This window comes from Sylvia atricapilla, chromosome 8 (assembly GCF_009819655.1).
Source record: "Sylvia atricapilla isolate bSylAtr1 chromosome 8, bSylAtr1.pri, whole genome shotgun sequence".
NCBI classification, from domain to species: Eukaryota; Metazoa; Chordata; class Aves; order Passeriformes; family Sylviidae; genus Sylvia; species Sylvia atricapilla.
Genome location: NC_089147.1, coordinates 708 through 17,663, shown reverse-complemented (window position 1 = coordinate 17,663; position 16,956 = coordinate 708). Strand labels below are relative to the sequence as shown.

Sequence of the window (16,956 nt, the reverse complement as noted above, 5' to 3'; positions counted from 1 at the left end):
GGTGTTGCAGCATGGCGGGCGCGGGCGGGCGGGCGGCCGCCTCGGCCACCTCGGAGTCTTACACGGGCCGCGGCTCTTCCACGCCCGGCGTGGGCGGTCTGGCGGAGCAGACGCCTCGCTACAGCTTGGGGCTTCTGCAGACGCCGCACAGCTCAGAGAGCACCGGGGGCTCCTCCAGCGGCGGGGCACGGCCGGGCGGCTCCAGCGGCGATGGCCTCGCAGCCGGCCGGGCCGCCGGGAGCAGCGCGATGAGGCCGACGGTTTCCGAAAGGGGAGGTACGCTCTCTGCCTGGGCCTTAATCTGTTTCTTTATTCTCCTGCTCTCTTTGCTCGGGTCGGGTTCCTCTTAAATGTGGTCCTTACTGGGATGGGGCGGCAGCAACTCACCGTCATAACGAGCTTTTGTATTTAGCCGGCCAGAACAATGGAAATCGTTCCTTGCACTTCTTTGAAGAAATCTAATTTTCTTTATATAGTAGTAGCTGAGTTTTCTGGCGGGATCAATAAACGTGTTTTAATTGCTGCATAGTGTTTGCTTTTGATTTTGTTTTTATTTTTTTTGTCCGGCCTTCGGAATAGTTTTAGGTGCCTGTCGGTCTCGATGTGTGGTAAGAATGTTGTGCACCTGTAGTGCGATACTGCTATTTGCCATTCTTTACAATCTGCTATCGAAGTCTGTATCTTGGCAGACAGGAAAAAAAAAAAAAAAAAAAAAAAAAAAAAAAAAAAAAAAAAAAAAAAAAAAGAAGCTAAAATTATGGTATTTTCAGACGAAAAGAAACTGAAAATAGTTGGAAGTTATTTTAACACTTTCTGCAACGAATTCTGATGTACATGTGTATAAATTGGAAATTAGGTAAATTGGATTTTGGTAATATATATTATTAATGACGAGTCCTGAAAAGAACCCAGACAGAAAGCTAATTCGAATATGGGGCATGACTTAAATGTTGGATTTGAGAAATACCTGTATAGGATTTGGTTCATCTGGTCTCTAAAATTACTCATTTCCCCGTTATGCCAGATTCGGTACCTTCTACAGGAAGTCTCTTCTGCCAAAATTCTGACTGAACTTACACCAAAGTCTAAGTGAGCACTATTTTAAAAAAAAATTATCAGTATGCATTCCAATGCTTATGTGTCCACTCTTTAAGAAGTCCCCAACCAATGAGTCTGAGCTAATATTTTTATTGCTTGTCACAGTTTTAAGATAAAAAGAACTCCCAAACAAACAAACACAAAGAAAATCCCACCTCACCCTCCAAAAAACCCAAACTCCAGAACCTCAATACTGTAGATATTTTTGTACCAGTGAACTTTGATAGAGTCATGCAGGTAATTGATCATCTAAAAACAATACTTGTGTATTTTGTCTTGTGTGTCAGTTTTTAATGTAATATAAGAAACAGAAATATTTGTGTTTACATGTTTTATAACACTTGGAGTTTTTTAAGTGGATCTGCTCTTTATATTTTGGTGGTTTTTTTAATCTTAAAAAGCAGTTAACTAGATTAAGGATGTCTTCAGTCATCTCAGGAGAGTAAAAAACCTAGTAAATTACTTAAATTATTTATTGGAACTTAAAAGTGTTCTGAGACAAAGATATTTTGTAGGAGTTAAAAACATTGGTAGATCTTAAATACATGTGTAAAAGAAACTGCTGTTAACAAATACATCCCAGATGACTGTATGATTTCTGAGAGTTGATCCCCATCAATTCAAAGGGTTTTCATTCCCAAGTGGTTCTTTGTTTTATTTTATTTTCCTGTTTTTAAAAGAAATGCTCAGCTTTTAAAAAAGAGTTTTCATAAACACTTGTGCAGTTTTAGGTAATGATTTTTCAAATGATGGGCAAATGTGAGATAAAGTTGATTTACAGCGTTCTTTCATAAATCTAGAATTCATTAGAATATGAAATGATAATTAGTGAAGTGAATTCTGTTGTATTATTTCAGTTCAACAGTGTAAATCATTGGGTTTTTATTGGCACTGCAGGTAATCTCTTTGTAGAAAATAATCATATTAATGCAAGCTTGTTTTCAAAGCAGCCTGACATTTATTTCATTTTATATTATGGAGAGCTTTCATGAAATGACATTTTTTGATCTCTCTCCTAATAAAAAATGAAGATTTGTAAGTTGTTTTTTGTATATTGCTTTGTGGATAAAAGTTTGTTGTGGCTGTTTTCATAATTTATTTCTCTCTCCCCTCAGAATCGTATTTTGGGGACAAAAGTTCTTGCGCAGAAAATGCTAACACATTGAATCTCACGAGTTCTTCTTCTGTGCGAGGTCTGAATAGCACATGTTTAGGGAAAACACCTCTCTCTTCTGGTAGGTCTGGTTGCAGAAGCCATACCCCTTTTACGGGATATTCAGGTAAGATTAACAGCTCTTAGAGGAAATAGTCCAAGTGACATTTCTGAGTTTCTTTTATTAAACACTTTAATTTTTAATGTGATATGTTAGGATACTAAAATAAACTCAAACACAATGTGTTTTGTACCACAGAGAATGCTGCCAAGGAACAATGCACCAACAAGAAAACGCTACTTTACATACTGAGAAGACGTTTTAGTGTTGCAGGCTCTCGCTACTTACTTTGCATCCATGTATGAATTATCAGTGTAGTTAGAATTCAGACATTTTTCAAATTGTCCAAAATCAAATTATATTTGTGGACATGTGGACATGTAGTGTGGTTACTAAAGAGCCCAAATTCACGCACATCTCTAATCAGGATTTATTTTCAGGCTTGTAATGCATTGGACATCATATATAACATAATTCTGAAGTTTCTTGATGCAAATTTTATGTATTTTATGTTGGCATGTCCAGAGGTGTTGAACAGTAGTCCTTCAGAACACTTACACATTAGCTGATGGTACATTTTGCAGTGCTTTGGATGAGCAAAATGGTGTTACAGGGTAATGATGCCTAGTGCCATGTTACATGTATCATATGTGCTCTGATCATGCAGAAGTAATGGGATTTAAAGTTAGTTCTTTAACAGTCTGACTAGTCATTATCAATTCAGTCTTTAGTGTTCTTAAAGACAGAACTGATAATGATTCTTTCATGTATCTGTATATTTGTTTATCCTTGCTCTATCATTTGTGATGCTTCTTGATCAATCTTTCATTGATCTGTTTTGAATGTAACTGAATATATGTGACTGTTTTACAGCTACATCTTCATCTGCAGTTTCTGCTCATACTGTTGCATCAGTTATTGTAGCTGTAGTAGAAGGAAGAGGACTTGCCAGAGGTGAAGTAGGAATGGCCAGTATAGATTTAAAAAATCCTGAGATAATATTATCACAATTTGCAGACAATACAACTTATGCAAAGGTATTTTGTGGGCTAATTATTGTGACTTACTTTCTTGAAAAAATCTTATGACTAATGGTAAATTAAATTTTTAGTTTGTGAAAGAGATTGCTCAGAAGTGAAAGTAACAAGTTCTAGAAAATTCAGTGCTGAAAAGACCGCTATTTTCCATACTGTGCCTCAGGTATTAAAAGAATATTTTTCAAAAGAAAAATAGCCTTTCTGCGAAATACATTGTTTGTGGGACTGAGATGCCTTGTTTTGAAGAGCACTGGGCAGTATATGGTAGTAGAACTTGCAAGTCTTCTTCATCAGGCAAAAGAACTCTGAGAACAGAACTGCATAAATGTGTGTGTGTGTGTGATAGAGTAATTATAGTTCTGGCATTGGTTACATAAATATTCCGTCTTAGTTTGAAATTAAATTCATTCAATTCACAGGCAGCACTGCACATTCTACATTAATTTGATGTGTAATCTCTGGTTTATGCTGCAACAGCATTAGTGGAGCATCTTATTTCATGGTTTTGTTGTAGGTAAGCATGCTAATAAATAATGTGGCTTGTAGCATCTTTACAAGATTCAAAGAAACAAAAGCTCTATTAGGACAGTAAGTAGCTCTGACTCAGGATATAAACGACAATCAAATCTGTTTACTAAAACAGATGCTGTAATGTGTCCTTGTAAAATGTATATTGCACAACGTTGTACATTACAGTTGTTGTATAATGTACAATGTTGCATAATGAGTTTCTTTGTTTTGTTTTATTTTTAAGGATTAGTACTTTTAGAGCCTCTTCTTGTCTTAACACACTACATATTGAACATCCTTTATAACTGCATCTCAGGCCGTGGTTAGATTGTTCATTGTTTTCCCACCTTACCATTATAAAAGCTGGCGGTTTTATTTGTGCACATATGTTCCTAATTTTCCATTTAGATTACTGAGTTCTCTGTTGTACCTGATACTGCATTCACTGTCCCAACAAAAAAAGAGAGATGCTCGTGTACAACTACTTTTCCCCTAAAGTGGGGAATGTCCTAACAGCCTGATTTCTTGCCTTTATCTTTTACATCTTTAACAGTGTGTGAAAAATTTCGTGTCGCCAGAGGTTTATGTCCACAGAGGAGACAGAGGAGTCCTGTACCTTTTATTTTTGAACAAAGGGGCATTTCCCCATGGGGTCTCTCAAATTGTTGGAGGACTGCAGCCTCCTTTTTATTCTGATCTTCCCCTAGCAGCTTTGCCCATTCCCTATTGGCTGAGGTACTTGGGACATACAGACTTCCTGATCTGCCTGCTAAATGTGCCCCTTAATGTGCTCCCCCATGTATAGCATTGTGATACATGATCATTAAAATTAGCTTTAAATCCACCCTGGGTGGTGGGGAAGTTAACCTCTTAAGTCTTCGTTCTTCTCAAAGTTCAGGAATTGAGCATGACTGTGGCTAAGCAGCAGTCCATGTCAACTCGTAGCATTTTTTGAAATTGATGGTTTGTCCTGTTAATTCCGTATCTACAGGTCTCTGGCTCTATCTGCAAGCAGATTCACACAATCTGTTTGTAAAGACAAGTTCATCTTATTCCTTTCAACAATTCTGTCTCATCTGTTGATTGGCTGTTTTCTTATACTCTCAGAATCCGTGCTTTGCCTAGTGATTGGTATCCAGCCTGCTGTATTTTCTTTCTTGTGCATACTTTTGTTTTTGAATGTTCTGCAAATACATTGAGGAAAGTTTTCTTGTATTCTTTGAATTCTTAAAGATTTGCTGAACTGTGATGCCACTGGAAAAAGCCTTCCTAGTGGTTAGCAGTTATGAAGGGCAGTGACAGCTCTCCCATCCCAAAAGCCCACAGATGATTTATTTTGTGTATTTTTTATACTTGTTTACCTTTTCATTGGGACATCATCTGTCCCTTCTTGCACATCTTAACTTCTAAGCAGTTAAAATATAGTCGGTTTTTTCACATTTCTCCCTTGAGAATTTGTGAATACTGGTATAAATGAACATAATTGCATAATGTTTGTCCTTTCTTATACATTAGAGGAGCATATAGTCTACTAATAATCCCTCCAGGGGGTGTGCATAACGTAAAGCTGGTAAAATATGCACATATTTGGCCATATTAATACTGAGATAAATGTTATTAGAGGAGGTTAAAACAAAATAAAAAACTAGTCTCAATCAAAAGATCAATAGTATTCAGACATGTTGGATTTCTTCATCATCCAGAGCACCATTAACATTTTAGCTGCAAGGCCAGAAAGCTGCCATCTGTTGAAATAAGTCCTTCTCCCCCATCATAGCCATGGAATATAGTTTTGAATATTTATCTCTTGCTTCAACAGCAAGCATAATTCTGTGTTCAAATAACAGGGGATAAGCTCTAAATTTTGTTTGTTTGTTTTAAATTTAGTTTTGTATATATTTAGATACATATGAATTTGACTCAATAGTGCAGCAGTAAGCAGAAATTTTCAAACTTGAGCTGATTCTAAGATACAAGGGTTCTGTATTTTTTATTGCTGTTCATTATCATCTAAAATATTGTAGAGTATATAATTTTTTATTGAATTATTTTGATTTTTTTTTTGTTCAGGTTATTACTAAACTCAAGATTTTAACACCACTAGAAATAATAATGTCAAACACTGCTTGTGATGCAGGGAATACAACAAAATTGTTCAATCTGATAACGGAACATTTCAAGGTAAGATCTAAAATTTCATTCAGTGTTTTAGAGTTCTTGTTGATCATCTTTATATGATGGTTGATTTGAGAGTTTTGCACAGCTTTTAAATAAGTACAGACAGGTTTTGTTTTGTATGATTTTCAGGTATAATTTTAGGATGATAGTGAATAAACTAAATGGAGCTCCCATGCTGCCACTTTTAATACTGACAGTTACAGGTATATACAGATAGGTATATTGCTGATAAAAGCTGAAAGTTTTGAATTTGTGGCAATTTGAGTAATACCAACCTGGGAAAGATAAAGAAATTAAAAAATAAATATTCTCCTTTGTTTCTCCCTTGTTCTCTCAACCTGGTACCAATGTGACTTATGTATCATAGAATAGGAAAAAGAGCACTGTCAGGGTAAAAGAGGAGGAAATTAACTAGTGTAAGTAATTAATGAGTGTTAAAGCCTCTGAACCTTTAAAAAAACTATTAATTACTACCTGAATTACTTCATGCCTACAGAGCTGATGGTTTCTTCATGAGTGCTCTTCTACTTCCTGACCTCTCTTCTGTTTTTCTCAAATAAATCACTTGTGCATCACACACCTTCAGTTACAATGACCTACTTGTGTTAGTAAGCTAGAATAAACACTGCTATGAAGACAGATTGGAGAATCAGTTCATAGATTTCTTGGAAATGTATCATTAGAAAAATACAGAAGTCTCCCCGATGTAACTTTTAAAACTATTTGCTTTCATCCCCATCTTTACAGAACGTGACTTTTACAACTGTCCAGAGAAAATACTTCAATGAAACAAAGGGTTTGGAGTACATAGAACAATTGTGTGCCTCTGAATTTAGCACCATTTTCATGGAAGTCCAATCAAAGTATGTTTAAATAAGGAAAAGCATACTGTGTCCAGATGAGTGTTTGACAAAATCGTTTTATGTACCCATTGCATATGTCTGTCATGTTGCAAAAGGTAGAAAATCATAACAGAGCTGTCTTTTTATTTTTCCCTCCAGGGTTTCTGACATATCTAGAAATGTGAATAGAAAGCCTGTTACATAGTGGGATGTTTTTTTGAGTTTTCACGGCTTTCCACTTCATATTTTTCATTCTTTCCTTAAAGATACCTTTCAAGAACTATCATTTTCTATGTATCAGCAATTTTAAGTGTTGATACTTGGTGACCAGGGTTTTCAAGTCACATGTGTCTGTTGAAATATGTATGTTCACTATATCAGTAATATAATCTGGGTTGTCGAGTGTACAGAGACTCAAACATTTATGAATATTGGATTTGTATGAATATATGTTCACTAGATACGGATTCGTGCATATTTGAAATATACTGCTTTTTCAGTGCTATCAATCACAGTAGTTGCCAAGCCACAGTAATATGAACGTTATTTCTGTAGTGCACTACTTTTGTGGTATTTCAGTAGCAGTATTCAACATTCATAAAATATTGTTTCTTTCCAAGGTATTACTGTCTTGCAGCTGCTGCAGCTTTGCTAAAATATGTTGAATTTATTCAAAACGCCGTTTATGCTCCTAAATCACTAAAGGTGCGTTTCCAGGGGAGTGAGAAAACAGCTATGATAGATTCATCATCAGCACAAAATCTTGAACTGGTGATTAATAACAGAGATTCTCGGTAAGAATAGTTTTTTCCAAGTTACGTTTTTATGAAGATGGATATCGCTAAGTTTGCTTGACATTTGTGTCAAAGAGCTCACCATTATATTTATTGGTATATGAGACAGCTTGCATACCAGTCAGAGCTTCTAAAAAAATATTTTGACAGAGAAATACATTACAATTCAGCACAAAATTTCTAGCACAGGAAATCCTAAGATGAATTGTAGAAAGAGATGATGCATAATCATCTTTACATTGATGTGTATGTTTTATTCAGGCTTTAAAATTTTATTTATGCAAAATTACATATGCAGAGTATGAAATGAAAGAGGCAATATTTCTGCAAGTTTCTGATGTTGGATTAAAACACCTGCATTTTAGTCATTTGACATAAGATTCATGCTTCAGCCTTGAAAGGTCATTTTGTTTTCTTTTGGATCTAATAGTGGTAAAGAGAGTAATTTCTATAATGATGGGAATGTGCAATGTAGTATTGATTGCATGGTAGTTTTCCACATTGAGGTCAATGATTGGAGCACTTCCTTCATCGGGAGGTAGTGGCCTCGTAGGCAGAAAAAGCTTCAAGGCTTACCTTCTGCAGACTGTCACACTTGTGGTTTTAGCAAGAGAAGTACTTGGAACTTGTGTTTTGTTGCCTGTTAGGTTCCGAGGTCCACCTCTGTTTAGATGTCCAGATAATGACCCTGATGTAAAAAGAGCTTTCTCCTTGGGGAGATAAAATAGAACCACAGAATGCCTTGCATAGGGAAGTTCTTCTGGAGCAATGTTTTTCTGAAAAAATACTTCTCTGTTGAGAGGAAGGAAGAACTGAGCAACAGTAAACTCCTGAGTTTCTCTGGGGCTTTTTTTAGCATCCTTGATGCAGGATTTTTGCTCATCCATTGGCAATTTGGAATCAGTGAAACATAGCTATTTTTATTACACAGATCTTGCCCCTAAAGCCTGATTAGACGTCTTTGTACTAGATATCAGCAAGTAAAAGTTAATAGTACGGGCTAACCAGAAATACCTAAGTCAAATTGTGTGCCAGTCTTAATTCTGGAGGGACTTGTCTTTCTTCATTGAACTGTGCAGGGAAATAAGTCCTCAGTTGCCTAAAGACGGCACTGTGGATACTCTCCCAAATGTAGAGTTCCACTTAAGTGTTGTCATGGATTGCATCGTACAGTAAAGGCACCCTTAATGCAATTGAGCTTGAATTTCCCCTTTCTTTTTTTAATTCCTTTGGCTATTGCTTTGGTTTTTTATATCATGGCATTTCAGGGTGTTTCTGCTCATTCTGTCTATCTGTCTACCTACTTATGTAAATATGTACCTATCTTCATGATGTTTGTTTTGTGTACTTGTATCTTCCTATTCAAGTTCTGGTTTAAATCAATGTGTTGTTATGGCTCCAGTATTTCACAGGTCTTCTTCCAGGCAATAGCATAGAAGATTTCACGTTTTGTAAACTGTTTAACTGTGTAGCAAGTATAAATATTATAGATGGCTTATTCCACATAGATGCAATCAGCCTTAAGTGTGAGACCCTGTGATATGTAAAAGCCATAAAGATGAAACTAATTCCTACAAATTATAAGCGTGTTATTTAGATCTTGTATTGACTGACATATGTTCTTTAAAAGAATAAAACCAAAAATTATTTCTCTTTTTAATTTCTAAGTATTTTAAATTATTATTAAAATATAAAGAAATGTATTTCAAGTAAATTATTCTGATTAGTATTTGATCTCTGATTATAACTTGATAATTTGCCTCCTTGTGTAGGGTTGATTTGTTAATTTTTAATTAGCTTAATTTAGAGAGAAAATTTGAACTTAACCACTGCAGTAGCAGTGGAATACTACTATGAGCACAATACAAATGTATTTCTATATATACAATACGTACAAATATGTACAATATATACAAATGTATTTCTATACTTATATAATTGAGGGCTAGTATTATATTAAATTACATTGAATTACCTAGCTTCCTAAACTGCTGTAGTTCATATAATATACATGGCAAACAGGGAGATGATAAGTATGCCAAAGCATGCCTCAGGTTTGTAGGATACTCTTGCATGTAAATGTCTCCTGACACTTGCCATCTCTTTTTTTGGTGCATATATTCTTCATATCTGTTTTATTTTCAAAGGAATGGTCACACACTTCTTGGTGTTCTAAATTATACTAAAACTCCTGGTGGAAGTCGAAGACTTAGATCCAATATCCTGGAGCCTCTAGTTGATGCTGAAACAATTAACACTAGACTGGACTGTGTTCAGGAGTTACTCCAGGATGAGGAGCTCTTTTTTGGTCTTCAAGCCGGTAGTAGTTTATTTTGGAACACCTAATACTATATGTTCTTTTAAGCATTTTTTTCTAATATAGGAAAGTATATAGTGTGACTCAGTATGTTTGAAAAGTATTTTTAATGGTTTGTTAGGTAACATAGTGAACATTTAATTTTTTAAAGTAATCTATATTATCATAGTAATACTTTTTTCAAGTATTTTGCTTAGAAAAGTTGAATTTCTCTGATAAAATGTATAGAAGTCTGTGAGCCAACAGCTTTTTATAAGAGTTGGAATTTGTCTCTTTACCTCTGTGGCTGGGTATGCATTATGTTTGATGTATACAAGTATATATAATGTGTACATGAAAAAGCAAACACATTGCTTAAGTAATACTTGCATATAAACATTTTTTCCTATTGCTTCCTAAGGCATATGGTCCAGAGAAAGGTAAAATATAATACTAGAATTAGTCCACCTGAAACTGGATCATGTAATCTTTATCTGTGTCACAATTAAGAAAAAACGTATTTCCGAATTGACGGATGTCTACCTGTACGATAATCGCTGCATGCTTAGGTACAGTAAGTTGTAAGTATAGTTATGACAAAATACTTCAGATACTAGCTAGTTTTTACCCAGTAAGTAATTTGTGACAATAGAATGTAAGGAAAAGATTAGCATTAGTATAGCTAAGTAATTCTGTGCTTTCAAAGAAAACACATCTTCTTACAATTTCACTTTAATTTCTGATATGTATACTTTTTGTTTTACAGTTGTCTCAAAATTCCTGGATACAGAACAACTGCTTTCAGTTTTGGTACAGATTCCAAAGCAGGATACAGTATGTTTCAAAATACACAGTGTAAAATCAATTATCTGTCTATAATGTGCAATATATAAATGTGATGTCTATAATTCATCTTAATTTATGTAAATGTACTTCCGAAAATGTTTGCTCTTTCATCACCCCACCTTTATTCTTCATAAGTGTACATTTTATTCAATAGTACTCAGATGAGAGGAATTTTCTTCACATGAAAAAAATGTTGAGTGACTTACAGTCCTAGTGACTGTTTGGTCTAAAAGCAAGATTATTTTTCATCAGATCATGCCATGCCTCATATATCAGTCTGTATGTTAACATGTAATAAAAATACCAAAATAGAATAAATACATGTAGTTCACCAATGAATCTTGGTTGAGACCAGACCCAAGAGTTAACTGCAGTGAGCTTGAAGTTACTGAACCTCAACTTTGTTTCCACTAAGCATCTTGAAACCATAGTGTTAAAAGTTACATTTGCCTACTGTACTTGAGTTGGATATTTCTGCCACTGCTTTTGATGATTCCTTGTGTTTATGCTTGTGTGCCAGCATTTTAGATACTCACAACTCTTTTACCTCTCAGTGTCCTCTCACATGCTGATTTACCTTCTTAGATAAAGGATTTATCCAATTCTAATTAAAGAAATCAGGTACAGACTCAAACAGGACAGTAATAAATGCAGATAAATCTCTTTAATGACATAATCAAACCCCAGAATGTTTATTGCTCCTAGCTTTCCTTGTAGAATGTGTAACTATCTTTTACAGAAAAGCCCTTTATATGACTGTAAGGTAAGAGATGCCCTCAGTCACAAGAGTAAAGAGATATTATATATGAATTATATATGAATGAGAAGAGATTTCACGTGGGATCATGCTCCTATATTCATGGGCAATCTATGTTTATCTGCGTTATTTCCTTAATGGCCTGTTACTGTTAAGAATATGAGTTCTGCTAGCTCTTGAGTACTTTTTGGAACAGTCATACAAATGCCTCCAATACTGGACAAATTTTTCAACAGGTTAAAACTGCTGAATCAAAAATAACTAATTTAATCTACCTGAAGCATACCTTAGAACTTGTGGAGCCTCTGAAAGTAAGCAGTCTTTTTTTTTTTCCTTCTTTTTTTTTTTCAATAAAATTCAGACCATTTTGTCCTTATTTTTATGAAGTGCAGTTTATTTAATTTCATAGAATATCTCAAGTCAGAAGGGATTGATAAAGTAAAAAAAGAATATGATTACAGAACCCAATACTGCCAACATAGTACGTTGACCAGTCGGAAATACGCATTTGTGTCTATACTGTGAAAAGCAGGATTCCTACCATTACCTGAATAATTGATTATATAACAAACATTTAACTGAAACTCCTGCTCAGATTCCACAGACTATTTACACAACTGCTGATTAGCCTCACTGAATTTGAAAACTTTAGTCCTTTAAAAAGGCTCCAAAAAGAAGTAACTGCCATGTCCATATTTTAATCTTCAACAGGCTGCTTTAAAAAGCTGCAACGCACAGCTGCTAAAGGCTTATTACAATTCTCTTGAAGATACAAGGTATTTATCACAATACTTACCTACTGTGTTAAAACCTCTCATCTCAAAAGTGGCTGTAAGATAAAAAGTGTTGCTTTGTTGTCTTTGCTTGTTTATAGTTACGGGTGTAGCTCAATTCTTTTGCTTAAAGGTGATTTTAATTGTCAGAAAATCTAATTGTCAACTAACGAATACAGGGATAAAAGCAAGAGAGCTAGCTGTGATAGTGGAGCTGCTGCTGAACTGAACTCCCTTAGAAATAATTCTGAAAAGACAAGAATAGTGGTCTCCTAGAGTCTCCATAATAATGCAAAAATCAAGTGTTGTGTATTTTAAAAAAATGTATATTTGAGAAATAATTTATGTTTCCCGAAGATGTGAATAGTGTTTTTAGTCAGACTTTGGTACAGTCAGAGGTTCATTCTAAGGTGAAAATAGAAATGAAATGTAATGTTTTGTCTTAACAGTAGAAAGTTTAAGAGTCGCTTCACTTATTTGTAGTACTGTTACTTGTAATTTGGGGATGATACTGCAAGTAACAATCATAAAGTATTATGTATCAAATTAGTGATACAACTGATATTGCAGATTTGGAATTATGCTTGAAAAGATTACAACTGTAATTAATGATGATACAAGATACACAAAAGGATGTCTGAGTATGAGGACCCAGAAGTGCTACGCTGTTAAACCCAACGTCAGTGAATACCTTGACATAGCTCGTAGAACATACACAGAAATAGTTGATGACATAGCAGGTATTTCTAAACTAAAACTTGTATTTATTTGGGATTTAAAGTACATTGCACTTGACATACAGAAGCCATATAATTATATGTGTGACAACCTTCTCATATGTAAAAAATATTTAGTATTGGTATGAATTGATTGACATTGGTAAGCAACTGAGATTCTCCATTTCTGGATAAAAACGCAGTTTTATTTTAATAAAATTGAATAATTATATGGTGATTCCTATATTCAAAGCTCTGTTAGTCCATGTTCTCTTAAAGCGCAAAAAGGCTGACGTAATAGAACAGAAGTACTCCACCTAAAACATTCTGCATAAAACATGTAAATCTTTGGTTTAGCTTCGTTTAAATATCCGAGTTCTTTGTTCTTTATATTTTAGGCAGTCTTGATCTATCTGTGGACTAAGGCATTAAGAATTGGAAAATATGAACAAAAGGAGTTTTAGCATGATGTGCATTATTTTGTTTTAGTAACCTTTCTGTTTACCATTCTGTCAAAATAGAAGAAAAAAAAAAATTCTTCTGAAACTGATTTCGTTTTTTTGACTATAAATTGTTTATTTCTTGCAAAAGGACCATCCTAGTTTAGTATATAGTCTGAAACATAAAAGAGCGTCAGAAACTTTAGCACCTGTCTTCCTGTTTTAATCTAATCCCACATTCATACATAGTGAAAAATACAGTTGGTACTGAGCTTGTATTTCTGAAGCCTTCCATTAACAGTTTACATCTTTTTACCAGCATGGGACGGGATGTACATGAATGTCTATGATTTGGGTTAAATCTTTGTATGTGGTATGTAGGTATGATAACGCAGCTTGCAGAAAAGTACAACCTACCAATGAAAACAAGTTTCAGCTCTGCTCGTGGATTTTTTATCCAGCTGAATGCTGATTGTTCAACATTACCTAATGGCAAGCTTCCTTCAGAATTTACAAAGGTATCTGTACAAAAGATGTTTTAGCATAATATATTTGTATACTTTATTTGCAATATGTAATACATTAATAAAGTACATATTAAACAGTAAACAACAATAAAAACAATTTCAGTGAAATATTTAGAAGTAAATGAAGTTTTAATTGGGATGTTTTTATAACTGCCCTATACTCAGTTATATAATCAAAAGTGAGCAAGTACATGCAATTATGTTTTGTGTAAGAATAAAGCTGTATATCTTGTTAATTGTTATCTTAAGTGGAATTTTCATAAAAACTTATATAGTAAAAATGAAACGGCATGGGCATTGTTTTTTGTCTTTTATTTCTCCATATGGTTCCAGATTTGGGTTTTAGAAGCTGTTTTTCCTTGTGATAACAAGGCAAGCTCTTATTGTCGGTTTCAATTCCCCATAGATCACGAAAATGAAAAACACATATAGCTTCACTTCAGCAGATTTAATAAAAATGAATGAAAGATGTCAGGAGTCCCTGAGAGAAATATATCACATGACCTACCTGTAAGACCTGTTAAAACTATTTAATATTTGCTAAGTACGTTTATTTTCTCCAATTATCAGCTAATTACATGCGGTTTTAAAACTGTCTTTCTGTTAGGTTATGGCTACTTACGGAAATAGTCTAAAGCTATACTGTTCAAGTATACTTCCTTGATAAGAAAAACCTCCGTGATTTGTGTATTGTATTAAACATGATTGTAAATATATTGGTATTTATTAATAGACATGGTCATCCTGTAAAAATTTTACGGGTGAATTATCTGCACAGAATGGCACAATGAATGCATTAGTTTTGCATCAGTTATGCAGAATTGTTACTTTTAGTCAGTTCCTTATATTTAGAGTAGAATTGTCTATTTCTATTTCTGTATCTTGTTCTTGCTGCATGTCGTGTTGCTTTCCTCTCTGATTCACAACTTAGTAAGTATAAAGTTACCTGTCAGTTGAATGGAAATTCTTTCAAGCCGCCATGTAGGATTTTTCTAACATGAAAGTCTTAGGGAATTGAAGTCGCATTTCACAAGTTAATAAAACATACTTGATCCTGTAGCTGTATTTTAGTGCATTCTTTGTGTGAAGCTTTCATATGAGCCATTGGTACTTGAGGTATGTGTCTTGTGTCTGAGCAGCAGAATGTTAGTTGAGATGATGGTACAAGATCTTAATTTACTTCAAAGAAATTTATACATTTGATTGCATCTGGTAGACATGTTTGTGATTTATGAGTGACCTTTTATCCTAATTTACACCTTATGAACATTATAGTTCCTTTATTTCTGTAAGTTGTATAAAGTGACAGGATGTGCTGTGCAACAGCTAAATCAGTGTCTTACTTTAGAATAGTGTGTAAACTACTGAACGAGATCTATGAACACATTCATTGCTTATACAAGCTGTCTGACATTGTATCTATGCTGGATATGCTGCTTTCATTTGCCCACGCCTGCACTCTTTCCGATTATGGTAAGTTTCTTACTTGATTCTGTTATGGACCACATAAAGACCCTTCTGATAGAGAATAACCAGACTGTTTTGTCTGGTTCCATTTCTTTTTCTGTGTCTCAGTAGTCTTTAGGTGTCTCTGGTCTGTTTTTGCCAATTCTATGCCAATGTTCTTTCTGCTTCCATTCATCGCAATTAAATTCTGCTGGTTAGCTGCCGTAAGCCTTCCCAGTCACTCTTCTCAAAATAGGCAGTTTAAGCATGTTCTGTTCAAAAGCGTGAAGTATATGGACATTCTCTGTTTATGCTTTTTTCTGTTCCGTTAATGCTGGTAGATAAAGAGGAGCCATGTGTAATTGGTTCAGAAAATAACTGTATTCTGACAAAAATCCATAGAGATAGTTCCAGCATCAGATGGACCTTTGTAGGCATGGTACATTCCCAAGTAATCAATATGGTAACATATAACAAAAATAGAAGGAATGCTACATTCTCGTTTATCATGCAAATACAGGGTACATACGTAGAAGTAACAGGAGTCCACAACCCTTGTACCTTATAAAAATACTTTGGCTCTTTGCATTTTTATTACTAGAGTTCAGCCCTACATACTAGGAAACAAAACCACAGAACCACAGAACATTAATTTAGAAATAAAGTTTTAGTTATAGGTTTCTTTCTGTAGTCTTAAATCATGAAGGCTTGCATGGTAATCAGAATCTGTACCTGAAAGTGGCTGGTAATTCTTCCCAAGAGCTCTGCTCTGGAAAAATTAACTTTATGTCAAAACATACTAGTCTAATAATGTAAAGGTTCCCATGCTAATTCCTCAGTGTTTTACATCTTTTTTTCTCATTTAGTTCGTCCAGAATTTACCGATACTTTAGCAATCAAGCAGGGATGGCATCCCATTCTTGAAAAGATAGCTATGGAAAAACCTGTGTCTAACAACACATACCTGACGGAGGGCAACAATTTTGTCATTATTACGGGACCAAATATGAGTGGAAAATCAACATACCTGAAACAAATTGCTCTGTGTCAAATTATGGCACAGATTGGTGAGTAAGAGTGTACAATATTTATCATCTTCTGCAGCACATTTTCCCCCTTCCCTTAAAAATATTTATAAAGTTGAACGACTTAGCTTCCAGAATAACATTATATCTAAATAAAATAACAGGTAATTTGTAGGTTGTTTTCTTCTGTCAACTCTTATGTTGCTGACAGAGGCAACTGTAAGGTTTTATATCTGCCATTGGAAACTTACGGGGCCCCCATCTGTGCATCTTGAGGCCTCCTTGGTCTATCTTCAGAGGAGGACAGTTGCATGCCCTAGTTCTTTGGCGCACCATAACTCCATCTAACACCTTGTGCTAGATTGATAGTGAATGTCCTTCAAGTATGCTGGTCAGACACGTGTTAGTCATCCAAAAGGAATACATGACCTTGAGCATACCTAAAATAGAGAAACGT

At 34.8% G+C, this 16,956-nt stretch overlaps 1 protein-coding gene across 3 annotated transcripts; it reads left to right on the top strand.

Annotated features, from left to right (window-relative positions):
- MSH4 (mutS homolog 4) lies at window positions 1–16,556 on the top strand. Of its 3 annotated transcripts, XM_066323361.1 has the most exons (15): window positions 1–276; window positions 2,214–2,378; window positions 3,186–3,349; window positions 5,930–6,040; window positions 6,785–6,900; window positions 7,500–7,673; window positions 9,821–9,993; window positions 10,736–10,803; window positions 11,809–11,883; window positions 12,284–12,348; window positions 12,916–13,085; window positions 13,883–14,019; window positions 14,435–14,538; window positions 15,377–15,501; window positions 16,341–16,556. In XM_066323361.1, the coding sequence occupies exons 1-15, from the start codon at window positions 12–14 to the stop codon at window positions 16,547–16,549; spliced, it is 2,121 nt and encodes a 706-aa protein (XP_066179458.1). In that variant the 5' UTR covers window positions 1–11; the 3' UTR covers window positions 16,550–16,556. The 3 variants fall into 3 exon arrangements, with proteins under 3 accessions (XP_066179458.1, XP_066179459.1, XP_066179460.1); XM_066323362.1 differs by lacking the exons at window positions 14,435–14,538; window positions 16,341–16,556 and having other exon boundaries at window positions 15,377–15,470; XM_066323363.1 differs by lacking the exons at window positions 13,883–14,019; window positions 14,435–14,538; window positions 15,377–15,501; window positions 16,341–16,556 and adding an exon at window positions 13,460–13,868.
- Window positions 16,557–16,956: the final 400 nt, after the last annotated feature.

Excerpts from the sequence above, each read along its gene's own strand:
- MSH4 (XM_066323361.1), top strand. The coding sequence starts at position 12 with ATGGCGGGCGCGGGCGGGCGGGCGGCCGCCTCGGCCACCTCGGAGTCT. Across the intron at positions 10,804-11,808 it reads AGATTCCAAAGCAGGATACA|GTTAAAACTGCTGAATCAAA; the intron begins GTATGTTTCAAA and ends ATTTTTCAACAG. Across the intron at positions 14,020-14,434 it reads TTCCTTCAGAATTTACAAAG|ATCACGAAAATGAAAAACAC; the intron begins GTATCTGTACAA and ends AATTCCCCATAG.